General features: G+C 61.2%; 1 protein-coding gene across 2 annotated transcripts in view; it reads right to left on the reverse strand.

Moving 5' to 3' along the window:
- The window catches only part of ACTN4 (actinin alpha 4), a 33,580-nt gene that overhangs the window by 11,996 nt on the left and 7,551 nt on the right, over positions 1-14,033 (reverse strand). For both annotated transcript variants that reach the window (XM_067314505.1, XM_067314504.1), the window contains exons 2-5: positions 3,649-3,763; positions 3,158-3,277; positions 476-562; positions 129-216 (exon numbers count right to left, since the gene is read on the reverse strand). In XM_067314505.1, coding sequence (XP_067170606.1) covers positions 129-216; positions 476-562; positions 3,158-3,277; positions 3,649-3,763 — 410 coding nt within the window. The remainder of the gene's footprint in view (positions 1-128; positions 217-475; positions 563-3,157; positions 3,278-3,648; positions 3,764-14,033) is intronic.

A 14,033-nucleotide genomic window follows, 5' to 3' on the forward strand; every position in this document is an offset into this window, starting at 1 on the left:
TTAAGAGTAGGCCCCAAATACTTCCGAGAAGCCTCAAGGCTGAAGGAGCAGGACTCATTTCTTCTGAAGGGCGTAACGGAGCCGCTCCCAGAGCCGAGACGCCCGGAAGCAGCCTCCGGAGCAGTCACCTGATGTGGAAGTTCTGCACGTTGACGTTCTTGTACGGGGCCGTCTTCCGCTGACACCACAGCAGCAAGCCTTCCTTCGCGGAGGTCTCTGCAAAGGGACGCAACAGGTCAGGGCTTCGCCCCGCAGCCGCTCTGAGCCCGCAGGCGCTGCTCAGACGTTTAGCTGAGCTAAGCGCAGATCCCGTTAACGGCTGAAAATTGTCCCCCGCTAAAGGGAGGCCGCTCAGCCAGCTTGGTGGCCTCGCGAGCGAGCAGCGCAGGGCTCTAGGTTGGGTTTAGTTAACGACGCCGAGCACGCTTCACCCGACCGGCGCAGGCGCCCGTACATACCCACCCCGGCCTCTTACCTTCCACAGAGATGTCCTGAATAGCGAATCTGAGGATAATCGTCCATATCATGCCCAGCGTCATCTTCGCGTTACCGTCCACGATCTCTGAAAACGAAAGGGAAAGCCGGACTTTGAGCTCCCTGCGGCTGGAGACGGCGGATGCCGCTTCCCATCCACGCGTGCCGGGAGAACAACTTCAAGAGGCACCGGAGCGGTGAGCCGTCAAGGGCGGCCGGCCGCTCTTCCGAGCCACCAGATGCCGAGACGGCACCGTAAGCACATCTAGGGAGACATTTGTTGATTTGTGGCTTGTGAGAGCTGGAGGATTGCAGGCCAAGAGCTCATCACGACGTCTGGAGACCGGGACGGCGCTTCAGCAGAGGACACCTGGACGCTAACCTGCTGCTGCCTGGCGTGACACCAGTGAGGGCCATGTCTAACGCGGCAAACGGGTGGCACAAAACGGCTCCCTCCTGCCCTCCCCGCTTTCTTTCAGGTGCTGAGGAGTGAGGCGGGAGCTGTCAGAGCAGCACACAAGATGCCCGGTGCACGTGGATTTGGGCTTGTCACCCAACCCGCTCCACGCTTTGGTTTCACTGCTCGAATTAGCCTGGTATTTAGGGAGCTGAGCGGGGAGACGATGCAGCAACACACAGCTCGCCGCCCACCACACATTGCATCCCCGCCCCGAGGCCTTCACGAGCAGGTAAGTCCAGCTCCGGAGCAACCGCCCTCCACGAAAGGAAGATGTTTTCCAACTCCAGCTGTTAACGCCCGGCTTCGGGTGCTCCATCCCGCGCTGCCACACCACGTTGGCTTTGAGCAGAGCCTCCCTCGGAGCTCAGCGCAGCCCACATCTGCGGCGCCTCCCGGCAGCGTCCCGCAGCAAAGTTCGCGCCGTCCCGGCCACGCTCATTTCCACGGAAAAGACTTCGGGATCGCCTCCAGGCCGGAGAGCAGCTAGAAGGTGTTTGCTTGAACAAGGAGGTGTGAAACGTCTCATGTCTTGAGCAACCAAACCCTCCCCAAAACGAGCGTGGGGGGGGGGATTAAGCCGAGACACTCCAAGAGCAGTCGCCTGCAATGACCATTCGGCTGACGCGGGGGAGACCGCGGCGGATAAGCCGACTGTTGTAACCGCCGCCACACCCTCGCGTCTTGTCTCTTCACGCGGTGCCGGTCGGAACACGCACCGGTTTCGGGAACAGTCAGCCTTCCCCAGCAGCAAAGCGACGCCAGCCGACAGACTTCAAAGCCGAAGCCTCGGCGCGAGCCGCCGCGCTTTGCGCTCTTCAAACTGGCTCCGCAGGGTGAGCCGCTGCCAAGCGGGGCCCGGCGGCCTCCAGCGCGGCTGCAGGAAGCTCTCCCGAGCTCCAGAACCGGCCCCGCGTCTCGAAAGAAATCCCAGGACGAGCAGCACAGGCTCTGAACCGCACAAGCCAATTTAGCACGGTCTGGTGCCGGTCGCTGCCCAGAAAGATGGACTACAGCCTGCTAGGAAAATCTTCTTCCAAAGCCTCAGCGTGGCCCTTCGGGGCATAGGGAAACCTCAAAGCGAGGGGGGAGGCGGAATTCAATTCTGTATTTAACCAGCTGCTCCGAAGCTGGCACATCGGCGGCGACGGTGCTGCGTATTCTCCCACACAAGCGCGGAAGAACAAGACGCTGTGTTTCCACGCTGCGTTCGCATTTGTTATGCAAATCCTCCGAATTCAGGGGTTCAGCGTAAACGAAATCGCCAGCCAGTTGCCGAAAGCAAGTCCCGCCAGCGGCGGCGCAGGCACCGGGCGCGCTGTGCTTGTTTTGCAACTTGAGAAAAGCTGAAGCAAAGGTTTCCTGGTCTGTGTAACCAGGTTGTTTTTATACTGATAGACCAAATAAATACAGCTGGGACAGAGGCAGAGCCGGGAGCTGGCTCGGCCGTAGAGAACCACGCGACTAAGGAAAATCCGAGATCCTCATCTAATGGCAGGAATTTTGTTTTTTAAATCAAAACAGTTTTCCTGCCAGAACGTATACTTGGCGAGGTTCAAAGGAATACCAGGCAGAAGGACTTGGAACCACGCAGATACAAATATGAGGCTTTTGGGGCGATTTTCTTTCTGTTTTTGATCCGATCACTAATGGCAATTAGTCAGAGACAGTGGCAGGCACCCACCTGATGAGCCCTAGAGAAAGTCAAGCCTTAAACTGATCACTAAACCTCACCGCAGGCAAAAAAATCACCGAAGCACCTTCAGATCGCCCCTGCTATTTGGCTTCCCTTTGCGTTAGGCAGAAGCGGAGAGGTGCAGCTCGGGCTTTGCTTAAAAAAGCCTCGTTCAGGATGAGCTGCACCTTGTCCGGGCCTCGAGCTTGGGGCAGGCTGGGATAAACCATCGTTTCTGCTGAGTCCAGCGAGAGCAGGTTGCGCAACAGCTTCCCCGAAATCGCCGCGACCCCGGCGAGGGAGGCGCCACCGCCTTCGACCTTCAAACCCCGACGCGGCAGGCGGCAGCCGGGTTCACCTCGGTGCTTCCTAGACCGCTGACATCGCCGAGGGCAGCCCAGCGCGGCGGCGCTCGGCAGGGCAGCGGGAAGAGGCCGCGGGTCCCGCGCGGCACGGACGAGCTGCTGAGGGTGAGCCTTCCCGCTACGGAGCGCGGCCCGGGCACGGAACGGCCCCAGGAGCCGAAACGAGGCGCGCTGGAGCAAACTCACCTTCAGCTCCTATAGAGACCAGCTTGACTCCTTTGCTAGCTATGAAGTCGAGAGCTTTGTTCACGTTGTTGATTTTATGCACTCGCATTTTGCCCCGCTCTGGTTTTGGCAATCGTTCCCCTGGGGGAAAAAAAAAAAAAGGAAATGGACAGGGTCAGAAGCTTTGGTTTAAGGTAAAAGCTAAAGAACATCAAGGAAGAGAAGGCAGATGAGCCCTTCACCACAATGCTGGGACAAAATCCTTGCTTTTAGGTATTTCTGCACGTTTCTATTAAAACCCCCCCACAAATAATGGGGTCCAGCGCAGGGCAAGGTCTCCTTGTGTCCTACAGAGCAGTGCGACTTCTCCAGGAAGATTTTAACAGGCGACCGGCAGCGAGAGCATCTATCGGTACCGCGGAGCCGGCGTGCTGCGCCCGCAGTCGCTACGGAGGCCGGCGGGGTTACGCCGAAACGTCCTGCCCGGCACGAAGCCGGAGCGCCGCACTCACCCGAAATCACCTCCAGAAGCAGCATGAGCTTGAGGCCGTCGCGGAAGTCCTCGTCGATGTTCTCGATCTGCGTGCCGGCCTTCCTCAGGTGGGAGTTGCACCAGGCCGTGAACGTCTGCAAGGACAAGGCGGGGGGGGGGGGGGGGGGGGGGGAAGGTGAGACCTTTTGGGGGCCCAACGTTGCAAAGTGAGGCGAACGTCCAGAGGAACGGCGAACCCCCTTCCGCCCGCTCGGAAACGATGCGCCAGGCTCAAGGGTGGCCAAACCTCGCTGCGCACGAACTCACCCGTTTTGGGCGTTTCGCTGCCTGCTAGAAGGGGGGCGATGGTGGTTTCCGCTTCGCTGCCTGCGGACCCGAAGCCTCGGCGGGGGAATAAGCCGCGTCGCCCTGAACGCGGCGCTTGCAACTCGACAAACCGGGAGCAACGTCCGAAAAAACGGGATTAAGGGCCTAAGGGGCACGCTGCGAACGGCTGCGGAGCCGGAAACCCACTGAAGGGACAGGTTTTGACGGCTGCTGCTCGTTCGACAGCTCCCGGACGCCGTTAACCGACACTCTGCCCCACGCAGGGCCTTCAGCGCGACGAAACGCGAGGCTCCGAGGAGCCGGCGGCTCCTCCGTGACGGAGGGTCCTTGGAAAGCTCCTCCAGGTGCTGGGAAAAGCGGGTGGCTACCACCGGCCTCGCCACGAGCGTTTGGGGCGTCGTAATAACACCCGCTGCTGCTTCCCGGCTCTGCAGCGGAGCGAGGGGCCGCTGGGTGGGGGTGGTTTCCGAGGGGAGGCTCGTCCCCGTTTCCCCCCGGCTTTTCCCCTGGAAAGGCAGTGTCGCCTCTCCCTCGGGCCCCGGGGAGGCCGCGGGGGCCGGGTCCGCTTGCCGCCCCCCCTCTCTCCGGCCGCCGCGGCCGTGCTGGGGCGCGTGAATGAAGTATTGTTCGGCGGCCGGGCCGGGGCGGCCAATGCTTGCCGGCCCCGGTGAGCTCACGGCCGGGGAATGCTGCAGCGACGGTTTTTAATGAGCCGTTCGTCTGGCGAGGATGAGGGGGGGGAGGAAGGCTTCCCCCCCCCCCCCGGGAACGAGGGAATCGGCGTTAAAAGACGCGACCACGCAGGGACTCTGCCCGTGGTGGCTCGGGAGCGCGGTCGCGGCCGCAGGTTTCATGCCGCGGGCGCCCACGGGGGGCGGACGGAGGGAAGCCGGCGTCTCCCACGGATCCGTCTTCAAAGCCGGGGAAGGGCGGCGGGGAAGGGGAAGGAAAAGACGTTTCGAAGACCGAAACGCAAGGCCGAGGAGGCGCCGGGCGGAAGCGCTCCTGCAACCGAGCCCAGTTTACTTCCCGGCGCAGCGGGGCCCACGCTCCGCCGCCACCGGAGAGACCTCTCCCGCATTGGCGGCGACTTCCAAGGGCTCCTCAGGAAGACGGAAAAGGAGGTAGCAATGTGCTGAACCGCGGCCGAGCAGCGTTTCACCCCCAGCGGTCCGCCAAACCCTTGCCCCCCATCCCTCGATTCCCTGCTCCGGCAGCGAGACGGCGGATACGAAGCAGCTTCCGGACCAGCTGCTCCCCATGGTTATTTGGCATGGCCGAAGCTTGGTCAACCCGGGCTCTGCTTGAGCTCCCCGGCTCCCACAGCATGCGGCCTTGGGATATATGGAAAGGGACTTTTTTTTCCAGTCCTTTGCTGTTTCTCCGTTGACCGAGGGCCGAACCGGCCATCAGGTGGAGACAAACCGACGGAGCTGAGGAAGGCAGCTTGCCCCCAGCCAAAAACGTTTGGTTTCCACCAAGCGACTTTCACGGTAGCGTCCCAAGGAACAACTTGGGCTGGAGACCACCGATGGCATCGGAGCTGCCAGGGTGAGGAGCGGCGCGTAGCCGCTTTCGGAGGTTTTTAGCCAAAACCGAGCGTTCCTGCAGTCAGGCTGCTAAGCCGGGCGGCCCGGGTCGGTTAAGGTTAACCAAACCCAGCTTTCGCATCTGCAGCTACTTATCGGGTTTACAGAGGGGTTTTTAGGACAAGCAGCATCCTCCATCCCGGGGACGGGAGCTCGGAAAGAGGGGACGAGGTGGCCGGCGCCGAATCGCCGAACGAAACGCTGCCCGGAGGCAGCCAGCAGCAGCCGATCCAGGCTCGGCCCCTCGCCGTTCACCCGAGCCGGCCGCCGGCTTCGCGGCGCCCGAAGAACAAACAAGCCGGGCCCGACCTTGCGCGGGAGAACCGGGTCACCTCCGACGGCGAAACGATAAGTAACGGCTCCGCTTGCTCGACGCCGCGTCCCAGAGGACGTTCAAAGAGCGGCCACGATGCCGGCGGAGCCCAGCGCCACCCGGCTGCTCCCAGGGGACCCCGAAGGGAGCCCGGACGGGCTTGCCGGCCCCCTGGAAAAGCCTTAGGGACTCCAAAGACATTAAATGCTACAACCTATGCCTGCGCTTCCTATATATATTTATATATATTAACCGCTCGCCTTATTGCTGCTCTTAGGCCCTTCTCTGCCCCGCGGCTCGCTGGGCCGCTGCTCCTCTCGGCACCCAAAAACACCCGGGTGCCCTGGTGGGTTCGGGGGAAGGTGCCGGCTGCCGGAGCCGTGGGGACTTGGTGTGTGACAGGGGGGAATCGGCGGGCGAGGGGCAGCTCCGTCGACGATCAGCCCCGGTTTGGGGGCCGCGGAGCAGCGCCGAGCCTGCAGCCCCGGCCAGAGGGGGATGACGATGACGACGATGACGACGACACACCTCTCTCCCCACTCCCCTCCGGCGCGGCGTCGTTAACGCAATCGGAGGCCGGGGAGGAGGAGCGAGCGAGGCGATGGGAACGGCGGCGGCTGAGTCAGCGGCTCCGCCAGGGCCGGGCCTGGCACGGCCGTTCGGGGCGGCCCTACCTATTCCGCGCTCGCCTCCCGCCGAGCCGCGCGGGGGCCGGCCGGGCCGGGCGTCTTCCTCCTCCACGCGGGGGCTGAGCCAGCGCGTGCAAAAAAAGAGAGAAAAAAAAGAAAAAAAGCACCCAGGAGAGCGCTGCTGCGAAAGTGTTTTGACGTCTGCGGTCAGGCTGGAGGTGGAGAGCGGAGACCGTTAGAACCAGGCGGTTTTTAGCGGAGCCAAGGGGCAGCTATCAGCGCACTAAAACCGGCTGGTTTGGAAACCCGCCACGTTTCGGGGCGGTTTCGCCATCCGCCGGCTCTGCCCCCTTCGAGGGCAGCTCGGCGCCCGCAGGTGGGACGCGGCGCCTGCGGGACCTTGGCGTCCCGGTGCTGGGCCAGCGGAAAGGCAGCCGGAGATCGGAGCGCCTGGACGGGACGGGCTCGAACACGCCGTCAGCAAGGGGCCTCCCGGCACGGCTCGGCGGGGATGCTCATGCTGAGACGACTGCCCTGAGCTCCCGGTCACTGAGCCCATGTGGTCCTCCTGGCCACCGAGCCCAGGTGGAGCTCCTGGCCACCGAGCCTATGTGGTCCTCCTGGTCACCAAGCCCACATGGAGCTCCTGGTCATCGAGCCCGCAAGGAGCTCACGGCCACCGAGCCCACGTGGAGCTCCTGGCCACCGAGCCCATGTGGAGCTCCCGGTCACTGAGCCCATGTGGTCCTCCTGGCCACCGAGCCCACGTGGTTCTCCTGTCCACTGAGCCCATGTGGTCCTCCTGGTCACCGAGCCTGCGTGGAGCTCCCGGTCACCGAGCCCACATGGAGCTCCTGGTCACCGAGCCCATATGGAGCTCCTGGTCACTGAGCCCGCGTGGAGCTCCTGGCCACTGAGCCCATGTGGTCCTCCTGGTCACCAAGCCCGCATGGAGCTCCTGGTCACCGAGCCCATGTGGTCCTCCTGGTCACCAAGTCCGCATGGAGCTCCTGGTCACTGAGCCCACGCGGTCCTCCTGGTCACCGAGCCCACGTGGTCCTCCCGGACCGCGTCTGGGCTGCCCTCCGAGAGGGGCCCCACCCTCGCCACCGCGGGTTTCAAAGCGTCTCTCTTCCCCGGCGCAGGCGGCCCGCGCTTGTTTTAGAAACGCTATGGAAACTGCCGCGGAGCTAAAAATAGCCGGGGAAGAACAGAAGGTAATTAGAAGCCTTCGAGCCCTCCGCAAACCTCGCTCGAAGCTCATTTCCTCAAAAGATCGCAGCTCCCTTCCGAGGCCGCCGGCCGCCCGGCGCTCCGCACGCAGCCGCGCGTTAGCCTGCCGGGATTAAACCCCGTCGCCCGCGTCCTCCTCTCTCGGTGAGCAGCGTCGACCGAGAGGCGAAAAGCTCAGCTCCGAGGCGCAAACTCCTGCTCGCTAGCTCCTGCTCAGCAGAGACCCGCTGAAAACGGGAAATTGGAGCCGTCTGTTTCAGCAGAGTTTTGCCCAAACTCTGTCAAGCCCCTGGGAGAAGGGATGAGGGTAAAGAAAGCAGGAGCTTTCCCGGCCAGGAATGGCACCCGCCGGCTGCCGGCTGCTCCTCCGAAACCTGGGCTACAGCAGAGGCGTTCAGAGCTTCTCGGGCTGCCACCGACTCACTTGTGCTGATTTTGAGATGCTCAAACTTTTACAGCTTCGGGAGTAGACGCTTCGAGCGCTCCCGAGAGCAAACCTCGACGGAGGCAAGCGCTTTCTGCCGCAGCGGGCGAAGCGGGGACAGGCTGGCGGCTCGCTTCGAGCTCAAGCTCCTGAAACGAGGAGCCGCTCTCCGGATCAGACGAGCAAGATTTACTACAGCTACTTCACGGAGCGGGCAAAGGGCTGCTTTCAGGGAGCAACACTTTTCCGAATAGAAGTTACTAAAAAAGGAGATTCTCCGTACGCTTCTGGAATTTCCTTCCCACGGGAGGCTCCGGAGAAACGCTTTCCAGGCATTGTGTCAGAGCCGCCTTTGTCGCGGGGGAAGAGGTGGCGACGCACCTTCCTACGGGCCTCGGCGGCCGGGTTAAAGCCCCGTCCTGCGTCGAGGGGAGACCGCGAGCTGGGGGGCCGCGGCTCCGCTTAGGAACGGCACCTTCGACCCGTGTGATGTTGGGAAACCTTGAGAAAATCAAGGTGCCGACGGGGAGGGAACGTGCTGGCGAGTCGCGCTGAATCCATCTCGTTGTTCTTCCCAAGACGAGGAGCTCCTGGGGCATCTCCCGAGCGGCGGGGTCCACTCCACCGGGCAAACCGGGCCCTCGCTTCGACGAGCCGAAACTTCACCTGCGGTTCATCCCGCAACGCTTCTCCTCAACAGCGATCGGGCCCCCAGACGCTAATAAAACCCCCCATTTTGCCCTCCGGCGCAGAGCGCTCCGCTCCCTTCGGAAGGAGGACGCCCAGCTCGGCAAACGCAGGCAGCCGCGACGGGACACGCGAGGGCCGTTAACCGCCCCCGGCATAACCTGCCCCCAAAAGACCGGATTGAAAAGACCGACGTCCAGCCCCGCGCTCGGACAAGCCGGCAAGGACAGGCCGCGGGAATGGAGAGGGCCGCGAGCCGCCTGCTCGGAGGGGATGCGAATCTGCCGACGAGGCGAGCGGCCGCGTACCGAGCCGCGTCAGCGTCGCCGGCTCACGGCAGCGCTCGAGGCGCGTGCGGGCCCGGCCGTTTTCCGCAGCCTTCCTTTTAAGGCAAAGGCGAGCGCGGACTTTAGACCGCCGCGAAGACGAACGCTCGCGCAGCCTCGAGCCTGAGCCGGCTTTAGAGGCCGGGGCAGGGGCCGAGCGTTTGTTTACTCGGGGAAATTTACGGGGCAGAAGCACGTCAGTATTTTTCCATTAGTTCACCGCAGACGATAAATAATCCAGCCCCCAAAAGCATCTTTATTTAGAAGTCTGCTTCCATCATTTATTTTTATTTTAGAATAACGTCTTACAGCATAGTTCTGCCCCGGACTCGCACTTCCCGGGAAGGAAAACCTGTAGGAACAGCTCCGAGGGGCAGGGATCACTCGGCTAAACGCCCCCGCAGCTTTTTTCCCTACGACAGGTTGCAACGGGGCCCCTCCAGACCAGTAATTCCCACCTCCTGCTTCTTTTAACGGGAGCATGCCAGCCGGGCCAGAGCCGCCGCTGCCGCGGAGCTGCGTCTCCTCCCCTCGGGCTGGGCCGCCAGCATCGCCTTCGAGCGCCCGCGCAGGAAGCGTGTCGAGCCGGAAACGGCTCCCGTGCTTGAAGTTCGCAGCCTGCGCTTAGATGTCTCGGAGACTAAACAAAGCCCCGGAGAAGGGAGGAATTTCTCGACACGTTTTCTTAACGCCGCAGCTGCAGGATCGATTACTGGCGGCGCAGGACCGCGGCCCGCGCTAGCCATCAGCGGGATCGCAGGGATCATCCGGTCCCATCGAGATGGGGCCTAACGGAGAAGCAGGCGGATCCGTTCCGGAAACGCGCGAGCGGGGAGACCTGCCGCGAGCCAGCGCCAGCCGAGCTCCTCCAAAGCCAGCTCTGCCGCCGGCTTCGAGGAGGAACAGCTCTGTGGGTTAAGCAGGGCAGGAGGGGAAAAAAAATAAAAAATCCATAGAAATGGGGTTTTTATTTCAAAGGGATCGTAGGGAGCGACGACTCCCAAGCCACCTCTGCCGGTGCAGCTCCACCTTCACGGCAGCCGTGGGATGAGCGACCCACCCCGGCCTGTCCCACCTTGCGTTACCCAAGGCAGGCCACGCTCCCGACACGGAAACGCTCAAAAAAAGTAGGATATTATGCAAAAAAACAGAGGTGCCGTTAGCCTCAAACCGCCTCTTAATTACGATTAGAGCAATTAGGCACCGGCTAGGTACGCTCTGCCCACAGCCATGCTGGCGGTTAGTGACTTCCCGGGGTGGCGAGGAGCCGCCGCCTCCGGCCACTTGTCATTCTCCTGTCGTGTTTTTTTTTTTCCCCCCTAATTTGCTGCTACCGAACAAACGAGGAAGAGGCCGGAGCAGGGAGATTCTCGTCATTCTTTTCCCTTATTAGGCTCTCGCCTCGATTGTTTGGGGAGACGGAGGAGAAGCGGCCGCAGGAAATGGCCTTTCGGCGCTGGCGACGGGGCGGGGGGGGGACGGAGGCCGGGCCCGGCGGTGCCTGCACAAAAGCCGCCAAGACAAGTTTCTTTCCTGCCGCGCAGCAGCTCGGAGCGAGCCGAATCCTCCCGGCCGGCAACGAATCCCCGCGGCAGGCAAAGCGGAGCGGCCGTCGCCCCGCGAGGCGGCGAACCTGCCGCGCCGCACGCGCGTCCCAGGTCCCGAGCCAGAGCGAGGTTTGCGGCTGCTCGGACCGCAGTCGATCCCCACCGGTTTTGGTCACCAGACTTCTGGTTTTAAGCCAAGTAAGAAACACGATAAAAACTCCCACAGAAAGAAAGGGGAAAAAAAAAAAAGCGCTATCGCTGTAGGTGAGTCACGGCGGGAGCCGAACACGGTGTACTCGCATTCCTGCGGGGATGAGGAGTTCCCGGAGCAGACACACCTCTCCGAACCTGGGTGTTGCCTCTCCCGCCCCAGCCAGACGCACGGAAACCCACGTTTGCAGCTGGTTAAAAATTTATCTCCGTGCTTCCAAATATTCCGCATGTGCAGCCTTTACGGAAGGGTGTATTTTTTTTTGTTTTTTTTTTTTTCCAGCGGCACATTTCTAGAGCTAAATATAAGTTCCCTGCAAGAGTTTGCCCCATTAGATCATGGGAAATTCAAGGTAATTCTCTGCTCTCTCCAGCGGAGAAGGGTTGCGAACGCTCTACGGTGATCGAAGCCCCGGATTCATTCAAAAAGCAGACGCTAAAAACCCGGATTTAGGTTGCACGTTAGTGCAAGACCAAGTCAGACACTTACGACTTCGGGATAGGGCCCTAATCGGTGTTTTAACGCACGCGCTCGCTTGCTTGCGCCCAAGCCCCACTGGAAGCCAGGAGAATTTCATCCGGCCGTTTCCTTCCGACCAATGCAGTTCCTATTCCCGGGTTCCCCCCTGCCCCGTTTTCTTTAATGGGAACTGGGGGACGAAGAGGCGAGACGCCACGCGAGAGGGTTAAGTATTTTTAGAGGAGGTTTTAAGCCAGCAGCATTCTTGGACTGGGCCCTATCCCGGACGATGGCTTCTTAGCACTAGGTCAAAGTTAGTCTCTCCGGAGCCTGGAAAAAAAACACTCCTAAAAAAAGCCGGATCGCTGCTGGACCGAGCACGGGGACTCGATGCAAGTCAGCAGCAAGGATCCAAACGCCGCCGGGGGAACCTGCACGTGCTCAGCCCGCATCTGCAGCCCATTCCCGAACCCCATCGCGGAGCACGCACGGGTTCCGGGGAGACGGCAGAGTTTTCCCTCCCCGAGCGCTGGTCGTTACAGCTCCTCGTTAAGAGGAGGCTCAGGGTAAAGCCGTCCTGTTCGGGGCTCACAAAGAGCCCCGCAAACCACCTCTGCGGCCCTTCGAGCGAGCGCTCAGGCCCAGCCGGCCGCTCTGCCCAGCAGCTCCGTCCCCGTGACCTCGCCAAACCGGCACTAACACGCCGTTATCGTTAGCAGATAAGTCGTCAGCAGTCAATAATCAAACTCGGATTTAAAGTCACCTCGGCAGGATTAAGGGGACGAAACCTTTTTTCTCCCAGAGAATCCCAAATCCCGGCCTGGGACACTGAGGGGAAGGGGACCGCTCCGAGCCTCCAAACACCCAGTTCAGCCTGCGGAAATGCTGCACGTCTGAGATTTGAAGGAAAAAAAAAAACACAACAGAAACCAACCCCAAGCCTGACTGTTTCTGGCTCCCGCCGCGGGGCTCGCGAGGAGCATTTTTCCATAATCCCCTCTGGAAGCAGCGCGGCGGCAGCCCTGCGTTAGGCCGCTTTTACAGGCTTCTGCAGGCCTGAGTCACGCTTTGGAATACGAGCGTTCCCACGTCGGAAAGCCAGGGGCAAGCAGGATTCGCGGCTCACGGCACGCAGCTGCTCGGAGCGTGACCCCCGTAGAGGATGGGGGCAACTCGGGGCTGCACTTCCTCCGGGAAGAAAATCCCCAGGGCAAACGCAGGAGTGACGGGGTAGGGGGGGGGAAAAAAAGCAGGAGCTTTTTATAGCAGCAGGTGAGCACGAGGAAAGAGGAAGGTGGCGATTTGAAGCCTGCAGAGCAATTTCCTCCGAAGGAGGGTTTCGAGGGGAATTCGCTCCGGGCACCGCGTCTTCCTAGGGCCCTAAAGATGCTCGATCTAAGCCGGCGGGAGCCGAGGGCTCTCGGCAAAGCACGAGATGTTTTCCTGCAATACCGGGAGCTCTTAGGGCCGGATGTTTGCCTTTGGAGAGGAACCAAGAATCTCGCGGAGCAGTCGAGAAGGGGCCACTCCTAGATCCCGTTCGTCCTCCCGCGCAGCTTGCCGGCGAGCGGACCTGGGGGAGGCGGAGAGAGGAGCGAAGGAGCTGGAGCCCCCGCCGGGCCGGGATTAGGCCCTTTGATCCCTTAGCATTCTCCGGCGGAGCCCAAGAGACGCCAGCAGCCTGCTCTTCACGGCAGCCCCAGCTTCTCCCCGCTCCGAAGCGGAGCTGTTTACATCCATTTAATCCCCTCTTTAGAAGTTTCGCATACACACTTGTTTTAATCTTGGCAAAAGCCTTAACGGGGGTTTACGAGCGCAGAACAAAAAAAGCTCAGGTATTTCGGCCTATTAAGAGAGCAGCTACCAGCGAGTCCTCGCGGTCCGGCCGGGCGGAAAGAAGCCGGGGAGACGCGGTACGGCGGGACGTCAACTCAGCAGCCAAACCGAGGCAGAACAAGACACTAACCAGCCTCAGTCATTAGCCCGAGTTCGTAAACACGCCAAGGTCGTTAACAAGCGCAGGACAGCCCAATATCAAACATGATGAGCGAGCTGCCGCTACAACTCATTGAAGGCGGCGGTAAACGTGGCCTGGGAAAGCAACGTGGCAACGAAGCCGAGGGCACCAGAAACCGAACCCACGCTGCAAACGCGAGATGATCCTGCAAGAAACGAGCTTTTCCTCCGTAAAACGAGGATCTTCCAAAATATTCTCGCTATCGCAGCGCGGGAGACGGCTTCCGCTCATTGGCTCAAGGACACCGTATCTGTGCAAAGTTATTTTCCCAGTGTCGCCAGCACGGAAAACGCACGGGAGTCGGGAGCGCGCAGGCAGGCGGAAGGCTGCACGCTGGCGAGGATTTGCTTTTTTTTTTTTGTGTGTGTGTGTTTGCTCGTGTTTGGAAGAACACGCAGAGGATGCAGACAGATTTTGCCCTGCTGTTCCAGTCACATAGCTGAGATTCCAGAAGAGAAACCCCAGGGACTGGACACATACCAGCAGTGAAACCGCAACCGTTTGGAGGGCTCAGACGTGCGCACGGCTTCGTACCTACCCAACGGCAGCGGTCTTTCGCTGAGCCGTGGCAGCACGTCCTGCCGTTTCGCTCCCAGTGTCCGCCAGTGCCGAGCCTTGCGGAGATCCTCGGCAAAGCCGCTA

This window comes from Apteryx mantelli, chromosome 35, assembly GCF_036417845.1.
Source record: "Apteryx mantelli isolate bAptMan1 chromosome 35, bAptMan1.hap1, whole genome shotgun sequence".
Lineage (NCBI taxonomy): Eukaryota > Metazoa > Chordata > Aves > Apterygiformes > Apterygidae > Apteryx > Apteryx mantelli.